We start from the raw sequence: 15,275 nt of genomic DNA on the forward strand, positions 1-15,275 counted from the left end.
TATTTTGCTATTTCCATTTAGCATTATATCATAGACATTTTCCTGCTATATAGCTTGCATACTTAGGATATTTATACAAGACTCAGGAAATGTGGAAACAAAAGTCAGGAGCTGGGAAGGAATGAAGCCAGAAAGTATTACTGAAAAATACAAAGTTTGTTTTTGCATAGCAGATAGTATAATAGCATGATTGTTGATGTGAATAGGATTGCCTGTTTTTAGAATTAGTAATGATGGCTTTACTAAGCAAGATAAATAACTGACCCAAATTAGAAAGAATCCTTGCTTTTTATGATGACTTTAATAGATACCTATTCTATTCTATTCTATTCTATTCTATTCTATTCTATTCTATTCTATTCTATTCTATTCTATTCTATTCTATTCTATTCTAAATTTAATAGAAATACATTCTCTTGGTTTAAAGGTGAAGCAACAGACTTGAATTCACTCCTTTAAATTACTTTTACAAAACAAACATTTTTGGCCAGCACAGTGGCTCGTGCCTGTAATCCCAGCACTTTGGGAGGCCGAGGCTGGCAGATCATTTGAGGTCAGGAGTTCGAGACCAGCCTGGCCAACATGGTAAAACCCTGTCTCTACTAAAAATACAAATATTAGCCAAGCATAGTGGTGCATGCCTGTAGTCCCAGCTACTTGGGAGGCTGAGGTCGAGGGGAGAATCACTTGAACCCGGGAGACAGAGGTTGCAGTGAGCCAAGATTGTACCACTGCACTCCAGCCTGGGTGACAGAGTGAGACCCTATCTCAAAAAAACAATAACAAAACAAACATTTTTGTTCTATATCATGAAACTCATTAAATCAATATTTAATAGTTGCCTTTTAGTAACTTTTAATATTTGGTTCTTCATTCCCCTTCCTCTTGCCTTGGAATAAATAATATAAAATGTTTTCCTTGTAGAAAATTTCAAGATCACCTACACTTACCAGAAGTGTTGATGTTCCTTCAATTCCTTCTTGTGGAAAGTCATATGGTTATGATATTAATGATGATGGCAGTATTATAAAATGTTTTCCACCTGCTAGTGACAGTACACTTGGTCCAGCGTACTACAAACCTCAATTTGTAAGTATAATGTATTTCATATTGACAATTGGAAAATTGTTTATGATTTACATATGGGTTTCTTTTTTTCCTGGCTTATTTCTCTGAGAAAAAAATGATTACACATTTTAGTTAATGTAACACTAATTGTGGTAACAAATAGACCCCCAAATTTCAGTGGTTTAATACAGTAGAATTATTTTTCCTCATTCATATGGACATTCTTGTGAAGTGACTTTCCTTCATGCTGAGATTCAGGGACATAGGATTATTCCAGTTGTGCTTCTGTCATCCTCTAGGGCCTTGTTGTCATGTGTATCAAGCTGGTAGAAGAGGATGGGGAATTATGCTTGGAAGTTTTTGTAGGCCAGGCTTGGAGCTATAGCTAGTCACATGGCCATACTTAACTGCCAGGGAGAATGGGAAATATAGTCTGTGTATCTCAGAAGAAGAAGAAATGGGTGTAAATTATGAGTCTCTGCCACAATGTATAATCATAAATAATACATAGATATTATTTTTCTGAATTTGAAAAGAAAAAATAACATTTTATTTTTAAAAGAATTTGAATCTGAGAATGTAAATATCATTTATTCCAGAAATGATTATTAAAAAATAAGGAGCTTCTCTCTGACTGAAATATCAGTTGCAATATAGCTAATTCATTTCATCCAGAGTTTAAATTTCAAACCTGACCAGAGCTGTCAAGATTTCATTGAGACAGTTGAAATGTATGTGTTATCCATGAATACAGACAATGAATATAGATGGTATGTCTGATTTTACTCAATTATAAGACAGAAATACATAGTACTTTGAACCTATGGTATTTTTATACTTGAGTGAGATGTAGAAGAAGTAATTCTAGTGAGGAAAATTCTAAAACTAAGCATATATTTAAGGAGAGGCTGAAGAGACACCTTGGGCAAAGAAAAGTCATTCTCAGTATTTATCTTGATGTTTATTCCCAGTATTCTATAGTTATTTGTTGGTATATGACTCCATCTTTGGGCTTAGACATAAGCACCTTCAAAAACCATTTGGTTTATGGCAGTAGCTACACTGGGAAGTTTTTGGGGTTTTAGACCCTTTGAACCATTAACATCTTTTTTCTTAAAACATTTTAATTGTAACATATTTCAAACACATAGATACTGTGAAAATAGTAATGTATACCTATGTACCCATCACACAGATAAAACACAGGTTAAAATTTCGTCACATTGGATTGAGCTTTATATTATTTTATTTATTTATTTATTTTTTTATTATTATACTTTAGGTTTTAGGGTACATGTGCACAACGTGCAGGTTTGTTACACATGTATCCATGTGCCATGTTGTTTTGCTGCACCCATTAACTCGTCATTTAGCATTAGGTATATCTCCTAATGCTGTCCCTCCCCCCACCCCCCACCCCACAACAGTCCCCGGAGTGTGATGTTCCCCTTCCTGTGTCCATGAGTTTTCATTGTTCAATTCCCACCTATGAGTGAGAACATGCGGTGTTTGGTTTTTTGTCCTTGTGATAGTTTACTGAGAATGATGTTTTCCAGTTTCATCCATGTCCCTACAAAGGACATGAACTCATCATTTTTTATGGCTGCATAGTATTCCATGGTGTATATGTGCCACATTTTCTTAATCCGGTCTATCGTTGTTGGACATTTGGGTTGGTTCCAAGTCTTTGCTGTTGTGAATAGTGCCGCAATAAACATACGTGTGCATGTGTCTTTATAGCAGCATGATTTATAGTCCTTTGGGTATATACTCAGTAATGGGATGGCTGGGTCAAATGGTATTTCTAGTTCTAGATCCCTGAGGAATCGCCACACTGACTTCCACAATGGTTGAACTAGTTTACAGTCCCACCAGCAGTGTAAAAGTGTTCCTATTTCTCCACATCCTCTCCAGCACCTGTTGTTTCCTGACTTTTTAATGATGGCCATTCTAACTGGTGTGAGATGGTATCTCACTGTGGTTTTGATTTGCATTTCTCTGATGGCCAGTGATGATGAGCATTTTTTCATGTGTTTTTTGGCTACATAGATGTCTTCTTTTGAGAAGTGTCTGTTCGTGTCCTTCGCCCACTTTTTGATGGGGTTGTTTGTTTTTTTCTTGTAAATTTGTTTGAGTTCATTGTAGATTCTGGATATTAGCCCTTTGTCAGATGAGTAGGTTGCAAAAATTTTCTCCCATTCTGTAGGTTGCCTGTTCACTCTGATGGTAGTTTGTTTTGCTGTGCAGAAGCTCTTTAGTTTAATTAGATCCCATTTGTCAATTTTGGCTTTTGTTGCCATTGCTTTTGGTGTTTTAGACATGAAATCCTTGCCCACGCCTATGTCCTGAATGGTATTGCCTAGGTTTTCTTGTAGGATTTTAATGGTTTTAGGTCTAACATTTAAGTGTTTAATCCATCTTGAATTAATTTTTGTATAAGGTGTAGGGAAGGGATCCAGTTTCAGCTTTCTACATATGGCTAGCCAGTTTTCCCAGCACCATTTATTAAATAGGGAATCCTTTCCCCATTGCATGTTTTTGTCAGGTTTGTCAAAGATCAGATAGTTGTAGATATGCGGCATCATTTCTGAGGGCTCTGTTCTGTTCCACTGATCTATGTCTCTGTTGTGGTACCAGTACCATGCTGTTTTGGTTACTGTAGCCTTGTAGTATAGTTTGAAGTCAGGTAGCATGATGCCTCCAGCTTTGTTCTTTTGGCTTAGGATTGACTTGGCGATGCAGGCTCTTTTTTGGTTCCATATGAACTTTGAAGTAGTTTTTTCCAATTCTGTGAAGAAAGTCATTGGTAGCTTGATGGGGACGGCATTGAATCTATAAATAACCTTGGGCAGTATGGCTATTTTCACGATATTGATTCTTCCAACCCATGAACATGGAATGTTCTTCCATTTGTTTGTATCCTCTTTTATTTCATTGAGCAGTGGTTTGTAGTTCTCCTTGAAGAGGTCCTTCACATCTCTTGTAAGTTGGATTCCTAGGTATTTTATTCTCTTTGAAGCAATTGTGAATGGGAGTTCACTCATGATTTGGCTCTCTGTTTGTCTGTGATTGGTGTACAAGAGTGCTTGTGATTTTTGCACATTGATTTTGTATCCTGAGACTTTGCTGAAGTTGCTTATCAGCTTAAGGAGATTTTGGGCTGAGATGATGGGGTTTTCTAGATATACAATCATGTCATCTGCAAACAGGGACAATTTGACTTCCTCTTTTCCTAATTGAATACCCTTTATTTCCTTCTCCTGCCTGATTGCTCTGGCCAGAACTTCCAGCACTATGTTGAATAGGAGTGGTGAGAGAGGGCATCCCTGTCTTGTGCCAGTTTTCAAAGGGAATGCTTCCAGTTTTTGCCCGGAATGAGCTTTATTTTAAAAGAAATATGTTATTATGATGTTTGCCCCATTCTCCTGTCTTCATTCCTTTCCCTTTGCCACAATAAACATTAAACCTTCATTACATATTCATATATGAATAATAATATATATTGTTTTATGATTTTAAAAATTTAAATAAATATTATCTGGTGTATATGTTGCTTGGTTTTTTGCTTACTGTTATATTTTCCAGATTTAACCATATGAGTATATTAGATCTAATTCATTCATTGTTCCCAGTTAGATAAGTTTCTTTTTAAAAAATAATTTAATATTTTGAAATAGTTTCAGACTTATAGAAAAACTTACAATAATAATAATCCTATCCTTCACTCAGATCCTGCAGGTGTTAACATTTTACACATTTGTTGTATCATTTTTTCTCCCCATATATTTATATTATTATTTTTATTAAATCATCTGAGAGTACATTTTGGACATGATGCCTCTTTACCCCTAAGTAGTTCAGTGTAAGAGTTCTAGTAACAAGACATTAAACACTAGCCGAAGATGGCCAATTAGAAGCAGCTGTGGTCTGTGGCTCTCACTGAGAAGAATGAAAATGGCAAGTAAATTCACCTTCAACTAAGGTATCCAGGTTCTTTCATTGGGACTGACTAGGCGGTTGGTGCAACCCACAGAGAGTGAGGAAAAGCAGAGTGGAGTGATGATGGCCCACTTGGGAGTGGCATGGGGCAAGGGGAGCTCCCTTCCCTAGCCAAAGGAGGCAGTGAGTGATTGTGTTATCCTGTCCAGGAAACTACACTTTTCCCATGGATTTTGCAACTCATGGACCAGGAGATCCCCTTATGAGCCCATACCACCAGGGCCTTGGATCCCCAAGCACAGAGCTGTGCAGGCTGACGGGGGCCAATCAGGTTGGCAGCCACTCAGGCATGCGGCCACTTGGGCAGGCACTGAGATGCAGGAGTTGTTTTTCATACTCTGGCCCAGGGAATTCCAGTGAGGCAGGAGATCATCCACTCCTGTAGGAAGGGGGCTGAAGCCAGAGAGCCAAGCAGCATCATTCAGTGGGACCCACTCCCATGGAACCTCACTAGCTAAGACCCACTGGCTTGGAATCTCTGCTGCCTAGCAGCAGCAGGCTGGAGACTGCCTAAGATGACTGAGTTCCCCAGGGGAGGGGTGGCTGCCATCTCTGCAGCTCCAGTTAGCTGTTTTCTTCTGCCAGTGCCAAAGAGACTGAGTGGTCTGTACTGGGAGGAATTCCCCACACCACGGCACAGTGGGTGTGGAAGACTGTAGCCAGACTGCTTCAAGTGGGACCCTGATCCATCCCTCATCACTAGGCAGGGCCTCCCCATGGGAATTTCAGCAACTCCAGCCAGGGGTTTATGGACAGGACTCTGATCTCCCTGGCACAGAGCCCCTGGCGGGAGGGGCAGCCACAGTCTCTGCAGTACACTGTATTTAGTCTTTCCTGCCAGCTGGCCCTGGAGAGTCTGGACAGTCTAGACAAGGGGGATTCATCCCAGTTCAGCACACCTGCTCTGCCAAGGAGAGGCCAGACTGCTTCTTTAAGCAGGTCCCTGATCTTGTTCCTCTTGTCTGGGTGAGACCTTCCAATAGGGGTTGCCAGACACCTCGTATAGGAGTGTTCCAGCTGGCATCAGGTCGGTGCCCGTCTGGGACAGAGCTTCTAGAGGAAAGAGCAGGCTGTCCTCTTTGCTGTTTTGCAGCCCCCACTGGTGATGCCTCCAGGTCGGGGAGGGACCTAGGCGAGTAGGGTGTGGACCCCCAGAAAACTGCAGCAGCCCTACAGAGGAGGGCCCTGATGTTAAGAGAAAAAGAAACAGCAACAACAACAACATCAACAAAAAAGACCCCACAAAAAACCCCATCCAAAGGTCCAGCAGCCTCAAAGATCAAAAGAAGCCCACAAAGATGAGAAAGAATCAATGCAAAAATGCTGAAAACTCAAAAAGCCACCATGCCTTTTCTCCTCCAAATGATTGCAATACCTCTTCAGCAAGGGCACAGAACTGGGCTGAGACTGAGATGGATGAATTGATAGAAGTAGGCTTCAGAAGGTGGGCAATAATGAACTTCACTGAGCAAAAGGAGCATGTTCTAACCCAATGCAAAGAAACTGAGAACCATGATAAAACATTACAGGAGCTGCTAACCAGAATAACAGGTTTAAAGAGAAACATAAATGACCTGATGGAGCTGAAAAACACAACATGAAAACTTCACAGTGGAATCACAAGTGTCAATAGCCAAATAAACCAAGTGGAGAAAGGAATCTCAGAGTTGAAGAGTATCTTGTTGCTAAGACAGGCAGACATGATTAGAGAAAAATAAATGGAAAGGAATGAACAAAACCTCTGAAAAATGTGGGATTATGTAAAAAGACTGAACCTATGACTGACTGGCATACCTGAAAGGGATGGGGAGAATGGAACCAAGTTGGAAAACACACCTCAGGATATCATCCTAGAGAACTTCCCCAACCTAGCAAGGCAGGCTGACATTCAAATTCAGGAAATCCAGAGAACCCCAGTAAGATACTCCATGAGATCAACCCAAAGACACATAATCATCCGATTATCCAAGGCCAAAATGAAAGAAAACATGTTAAGGTCAGTCAGACAGAAAGGCCAAGTCACCTACAAAGGGAAGCCCATCAGACAGAGAGTGGACCTCTCAGTAGAAATGCTACAAGCTAGAAGAGATTGGGGGCCAATATTCAACATTCTGAAAGAAAAGAATTTCCAACCCAGAATTTCATATTTGGCCAAACTAAGCTTCATAAGTGAAGGAGAAATAAAATCCTTTACAGACAATCAAATGCTGAGGGAATTTGTCACCACCAGGCCTGCCTTATCAGAGCTCCTGAAGGAAGCACTAAATATGGAAAGAAAAAACTCTTACCAGCCACTACACAAACACACTGAAGTTCACAGGCCAATGACACTGTGAAGCAACTACATAAAGGAGTCTGCAAAATGACTGGCTAGCATCATGATGACAGGATCAAATTTATACATAACAATATTAACCTTAAATGTAAATGGACTAAATGCCCCAATAAAAGACAAAGAATAGCAGGCCACATAAATAGTCAAGATCCATCAGTGTGCTGTATTTAAGAGACCTATCTCATGCAAAGACACACACAGGCTCAAAATAAAGGGATGGAGGAACATTTACCAAGCAAATGGAAAACAGAAAAAAGCAGGGGTTGTAATCCTAGTTTCTGACAAAATAGACTTTAAACCAACAAAGATCAAAAAAGACAAGGGCATTATATAATGGTAAAGGGTTCAAGTCAACAAGTAGAGCTAACTATCCTAAACATATATGGACCCAATACAGGAGAACCCAGATTCATAAAGCAAGTTCTTAGAGACCTACAAAGAGACTTAGATTTCCACACAATAATAGTGGGAGACTTTGACACCTCACTAGCAATATTAGATCATCCAGACAGAACATTAACAAAGGTATTCAGGACCGGAAGTGAGCTCTAAATCAACTGGACCTGATATGTATCTACAGAACTCTCTACCCTAAAACAACAGAATATACGTTCTTCTCGGCACTACATGGCACTTAATCTAAAATTGATGACATAATTGGAAGCAAAACACTCCTCAGCAAATGAAAAGAACTGAAATCATAATGACCAGTCTCTGAGACAACAGCGTAATCAAAATAGAACTAAACATTTAAAAAGTCATTCAAAACCACACAACTATATGGAAATCGAACAACCTTCTAACTGACTCCTGGGTAAATAATGAAATTAAGGCATAAATCAAGAAGTTCTTTGAAACTAAAGAGAACAAAGAGACAATGTACCAGAATCTCTGAGATGCAGCTAAAGCAGTGTTAAGAGCAAATTTATAGAAATAAATGCCCATATTAAAAAGCTAGAAAGATCTCAAATCTACACTCTAACATTACAACTAAAAGAACTAGAGAGTCAAGAGCAAACAAACCCTAAAGCTAGCAGAAGACAAGAAATATTATCAGAATGGTACTGAAGGAGATAGAGACATGAAAAACCCTTCAAAAAATCAATGAACCCAGAAGCTATTTTTTGAAATTAATAAAATTTAAAAAATTTAAAAAATTAAAAAAGACTGATAACTAGACTAACAAAGAAGGAAAGAGAGAAGAATCAAATAGACACAATCAGAAATGATAAAGGAGATACCACCACTTACCCCACAGAAATACAAGCAACCATCAGAGGATACTATAAACACCTCTGTGCAAATGAACTACAAAAATCTAGAAGAAATGGATAAATTCCTGGATGCATACACCCTCCCAAGACTGAACCAGGAAGAAGTTGAATCACTGAATAGACCAATAATGAGTTCTGAAATCAAGGCAGTAATAAATAGCCTACCAACCAAAAAAAGCCCAGGACCAGACAGATTTAGAGCTAAATTCTACTAGAGGTACAAAGAGGAGCTGATACTACTTCTTCTGAAACTATTCCAAAAAAATGAAAAGGAGGGACTCCTCCTTAACTCATTTTCTGAGGCCAGCATCATCCTGATACCAAAACCTGGCAGAGATATAACAAAAAAAGAAAACTGTAGGCCAATATCCCTGATGAACATTGATGCAAAAAATCCTCAAAAAATACTGGCAAGCCAAATCTGGCAGCACATCAAAAAGCTTATCCACCATGATCAAGTTGCAAGGTTGGTGCAACATATGCAAATTAATAAATGTAATTCATCATGTAAACAGAACTAAATACAAAAATCACATGATTATCTTGATAGACACAGAAAAGGCCTTTGATAAAAGTCAACATCCTTTCATGTTAAAAACTCTCAGTAAACTACATATTGAAGGAACATACCTCAAAATAATAAGAGCCATATATGACAAACCCACAGCCAATATACTAAATGGGGAAAACCTGGAAGCATTCCTTTCGAAAACTGGCACAAGACAATGATGCCCTCTCTCACCACTCCTATTCAACATAGTATTGGAAGTTTTGGCCAGGGAAATCAGGCAAGAGAAAGACATAAAGTGTATTCAAGTAAGAAGAGAAGAAGTCAAATTATCTTTGTTTGCAGGTGACATGATTCTATATTTAGAAAGCCCCGTTGTCTCAGCCTAAAAGCTTCTTAAACTGATAAGCAACTTTAGCAAAATCTCAGGATGCAAAATCAATGTGCAAAAATCACAGGCATTTGGTCGAGTGTGGCGGCTCGTGCTTGTAGTCCCAGCACTTTGGGAGGCTGATGCGGGTGGATCACGAGGTCAAGAGATCGAGACCATCCTGGCCAACATGGTGAAACCCCGTCTCTACTAAAAATACAAAAATTAGCTTGGCATGGTGATGCGCACTTGTAGTCCCAGCTACTTGGGAGGCTGAGGCAGGAGAATCGCTTGAACCCAGGAGGTGGAACTTGCAGTGAGCTGAGATCATGCCACTGCACTCCAGCCTAGTGACAGAGTGAGACTCTGTCACACACACACACAAAAAAAATCACAAGCATTCCTATACACCAACAAGAGACAAGCAGAGAGCTAAATCATAAATGAACTCCCTTTCACAATTGCTACCAAAATAATAAAACACCTAGGAATACAGCTAACAGGGGAAGTGAAGGACCTCTTCAAGTAGAACTACAAACCACTGCTCAAGGAAGCCAGAACGGACACAAACAAATGAAAAAACATTGCATGTTCATGGATAGGAAGAATCTATATCATGAAAAAGGCCATATTGCCTAAAGTAATTTATAGATTCAATGCTATTTTCTTTAAACTACCATTGACATTCTTCGCAGAATTAGTAAAAGCTATTTTAAAATTCATATGGAACCAAAAAAGAGTCTGTATAACCAAGACAATCCTAAGCAAAAAGAACAAAACTAGAGGCATCACACTAGCTGACTTCAACCTATATTACAAGGCTACATTAACCAAAACAGCTTGGTCCTGGTAGAAAAACAGACATGTAGACCAATGGAACAGAATATAGAACTCAAAAATAACATTGCACATCTGATCTTCAACAAACCTGACAAAAACAAGCAATGAGGAAAGGATTCCCTATTTAATAAATTGTGCTGGGAGAACTGGCTAGCCATATGCAGAGAACTGAAACTGGACCCCTTCTTATACAACAATTAACTCAAGATACAGATTAAAGAAATGTAAAATCCAAAACTATAAAAATCCTAGAAGAAAAATCTGAGCAATACCATTGAGAACATAGGCACAGGCAAAAATTTCGTGACAGAAATGCTAAAAGCAATTGACACAGAAGCAAAAATTGACAACTGGGATCTAATTAAAGAGCTGCTGCACAGCAAAAGAAACTATCGTCAGCACAAACAGACAACCTACAGAATGGGAGAAAATTTTTGCAATCTATCCATTTGACAAAGGTCTAATATCCAAAGTTATAAGGAACTTAACCAAATTTACAATAAAAAGCAACCCCAGTAAAAAGTGGGCAAAGGACATGAACAGACACTTCTCAAAAGAAGATATTTGTGTAGCCAACAAACATATGCAAAAAAGCTCATCACTGATCATTAGAGGAATGCAAACCAAAACCACAATGAGATACCATCCCACACCAGTCAGAATGGTGATTATTAAAAAGTCAAGAAACAACAGATGCTGGCAAGGTTGCAGAGAAATAGGAATGCCTTTACACTGTTGGTGGAAATGTAAATTAGGTCAGTCATTGTGGAAGACAGTGTGGTGATTCCTCAGAGATCTAGAAGCAGAAATACCACTTGACCCAGCAATCTTATTACTGGGTATATACCCAAAGGAATATAAATCACTCTATTATAAAGATACATGTGGCCAGGCGTGGTGGCTCATGCCTGTAATCCCTGCACTTTGGAAGGCCGAGGCAGGCGGATCATGAGGTCAGGAGTTCAAGACCAGCCTGACCAATATGGTGAAACCCCATCTCTACTAAAAATACAAAAATTAGCCAGGTGTGGTACCATGCATCTGTAGTCCCAGCTACTCGGGAGGCTGAGGCAGAAGAATTGCTTGAACCCAGGAGGTAGAGGTTGCAGTGAGCCAAGATTGCACCACTGTACTCCAGCCTGCGTGACAGAGCAAGACTCCATCTCAAACAAAAACAAAAACAAAAAAACATGCATGAATATGTTCATTCCAGCACTATTCACAATAGTAAAGCCGTGGAATCAACCCAACTGCCATCAATGATAGACTGGATAAAGAAAATGTGACACATATACACCATGGAATACTATACAGTCATAAAAAGGATTGACCATAAAGAGGAACAATGTCATGTCCTTTGGAGGGACATGGATGGAGCTGGAAGCCATTATCCTCAGCAAATAACACAGGAACAGAAGTCCAAACACCAGATGTTCTTATAAGTGGGAGCTAAATGATGAGCACAAAGAGGGGAACAACACACAATAGGGCCTGTTGGAGGTAGGTTTGGGGGATGGAGAGCAACAGAAAAAAATAGCTAATGCATGTGGGGCTTAATATGCAGCAAACCACCATGGCACATGTTTACCTGTGTAACAAACCTGCACATTCTGCTGATCTACTCTAGAACTTTAAAAAAAAAAGACATTCTTTTTTATAACCACAATGCAGTTATCAAAATCAGGGCATTTCATTCATTATTATGAAAAATATTGCTAATTATCTCAATTACATCTTTTATAGAAAAAAAGATTTTTGATCCAGAGTTCAATCTGATATTACATGTTGCATTTAGTTGCATGTCTCTTTAGAATCCCTTAATTTGGAACAGTTCTTCAGTATTTGTCTTTTTTAATCTTTAGTTTTTTTTGAAGAGTACAGGTTATTTATTTTGTAGAATATGCTTCAGTTATGGGTTTGTATATATTATGAATATCTGAAGGTTTGTTTAATATTTTGGCAGGAGTACTATAGAAGTGATAGGTTCTTAATACGTCATGTTAAGAGTAACAAGGTATTTATCTCATAAATGATTGTGTTAACTTGAGGTGGTGACTTCTAGTTTTAACTCATGTAAAGTAAATATTTTTTGAGGATTACTTTAAGACTATATTTCATTCCTCATCAAACTCTTACCTATTTCTCATCAAACTCTCACTTAATAGTTTTAACATCTATTGATGATTCCTGAACCAGTTTTACCATGATGCTTATCAAATGGTAGTTTTCTAACTCTATTTTTTAACCTTTATTTGTTGGCATTTTACTATAAAGAAGAGCTTTATTTTTTCCTCATTTATATATTTATATCAGTATAGATTTATGAATTCCTATTTTACTCAAAGTGCTATAATTTATTTCTTTATTGTTTATTTTGAGGCATTGGTAATTCCAGATTTGACCCTTGGGAGCCTTTTAAGCCACTTCTTGTGTCCTTTTGACATGGTCATATCATTCTTTGAAAATTGCCTTACTTTCTGGCATAAAAAGATATTCCAGGTTTGTTTTATTTATTTGCTTGCCTGAGCCTTGCAATCAGCCACTTCTTTAAGGAGCCCTACTTCCATAGCAGCAGAATGTATTTCAAAGTAAGACCTGTATACTAGGTACATGCATTGTTACTGGGTGTTATGGCTTCTAGGTCATCTCAATGGACAGAGTAAGAAATCTATACTTCTTATTTGTCTGTTAAAACCTTTGAGTTTATACATATACCTCCAATTTCAGTCTAACACCACAGGTTTATTCTAGACTTTCTCTTTCCATATTTGACTCGCTGCTTCCACAGTGAGAAACCTAGCTCCCATTATCCTCATTATGTACCCATTTGCTTAATCCCATAGTACATTGAAAGTAGTTTTAGAATTGGTAAACTATCACTGCAAAAAAAAGAATTGAGAATCTACAAGCTCTTACCTTCGGGTGACCTTGAGGCTCTACACAAGCAGGAAGTGATGGCTAAACACAGATTTGTAAATTGACTGCTTGAGCATTAAAATTATGCCCCAACACATGTACGGAGGGCCTTTGCAAAGATTGGAGATTTATTGGTTCAAGGCACTTAAGAAAATTTTTGTCCAAACATTACCTGACCATTCAGCTAATTAGGCTGAGATTTCAGTGTACAAAGAATACAGACTTTAGAGAATTAGTCTAGGAAAATCACTAAACAAACCATCAGGGTAGGAATTCTGATATTCATAGTTGTCACATTATATCATACAAAATATCTGGTTTCAGCAAAGAATTATGAGACATGCAAATAATAAAAAAATGGCCCATATACAGAAAAAGAAATTGTTCTTGAGGAAGCCAAGGCATTAGACTTCTTAGATAAAATTTTTAAATTAGCTATTTTAAATATGTTCAAAGAAATAAAGCAAACTATGTCTAAAGAACTAAATGGAAGTATAAGAATAGTGCCTCACCCAATAGAGAGCATGAATAAAGAGATAGAAATTATAAAAACAAACTGAGTAGAAATCTGGAATTGAAAATTACAATAATTGAAATGAAAAACTTTCTAGAGGAGCCCAAAAGAAAATTTGAATTGGCTGAAGAAAGAATCAGTTAACTTGAAGACATGTCAATTGATATTATGCAGTCTGATGAACAGAAAGAAAATAGGATGAAGAAAAGTAATCAGAGCCTCAGAGATCTAGGGGACACTATCGAGTATACCAACATACACATAATGGGAATCCCAGAAGGGGAGGAGAAAGAGAAAGGAGAAAAGAGAATATTTGAAGAAATCATGGCTGAAAACATCCCAAATTTGATGAAAAAACATTACAGAAAGAAGAAGCTCAACAAACTCTAAGTAAGATTAATGCAAAGAGGTGCACACCTAGACACATCACAGTCAAGCTGTTGAAAGCCAAAGACAAAAAGAAAATCTTTAGGGCAGCAAGAAAAAAGTGACATATCATGTAGAAGGAATCCCCCAAAAGGTTAATAGAAATCATGAGGTCAGAGGGAGGGGGATGACTTATTCAAAGTGTTGAAAAAACAGACTGCCAGTCAAGAATTCTAGAATCAGCAAAGCTATTCCTTGAAAATAAAGGAGAAATTAAGACATTTTCAGATAAATGGAAGCTGACAGAATTTGTTGCTGGCATACCCCCTAAAAGAAATATCAAATGGAGTCTTCAGGCTGAAATGAAAGCTTATCAGACAGTAACTCAAATTCATACAAAGAATTAAAGAACAATGATAAAGGTAAACATATAAGCCAGTATTATTTAATTTTTGATTTGTAAGTTTTTAGAAAAATTCCTATTGATTATGGAACAAACTAGAAATAATACATTTTGTGTTTAAGTACAGTAGTAGGCAGATATTTTGAGACTAATACATTGTTTCATGCTATAAAAATTATGAAGAACCAGATTAATTCTGGTAACATGGAAAGTAAGGATAATATAAGTTACATGTTTCCTGTTCTAGCCATGAGAATTCCCATTTCTTTCTGGCCGTGGGAGTTTTTGTCTCAAGAATATTTCATTCTCTCTCTCTATGACATACCTGGTCTTCTAGGCCTTGACTGTCCCATCATCCTATTAATAACAATGTGACAATTAATCTTCATTAAGATATTTAAGTATCTTAAATATTTGAGTAAGATATGCTTATCTGAACAATAGGTTCAATTCTTTAAAAACTCCAGTGAAATGGTCTTATGATTTGATATTAGGATATTCTCCCCAAGGTGAAGGACAAGTTATGCAAAGAAGTGTAATGGAGCCAGACTTCCTGGTTATGTGTCCTGACTCTACCACTTAATAGTTATTTGTCCTTGGCCAAGTTACTTAATCTTTGTGCTGTTTCCTTACCTAAAATATCCTGGGAAAAATAACTATGGTCTAATATATTGAAATAAGC

General features: G+C 37.8%; 1 protein-coding gene across 2 annotated transcripts in view; it reads left to right on the forward strand.

Annotated features, from left to right (window-relative positions):
• STPG2 (sperm tail PG-rich repeat containing 2) overlaps positions 1–15,275 on the forward strand; it is a 688,703-nt gene that overhangs the window by 13,916 nt on the left and 659,512 nt on the right. For both annotated transcript variants that reach the window (XM_058432763.1, XM_058432765.1), the window contains exon 4: positions 925–1,089. In XM_058432763.1, the coding sequence (XP_058288746.1) occupies positions 925–1,089 (165 nt within the window). The remainder of the gene's footprint in view (positions 1–924; positions 1,090–15,275) is intronic.

Source organism: Hylobates moloch, unplaced genomic scaffold (assembly GCF_009828535.3).
Source record: "Hylobates moloch isolate HMO894 unplaced genomic scaffold, HMol_V3 SCAFFOLD_2, whole genome shotgun sequence".
Classification (NCBI taxonomy): domain Eukaryota; kingdom Metazoa; phylum Chordata; class Mammalia; order Primates; family Hylobatidae; genus Hylobates; species Hylobates moloch.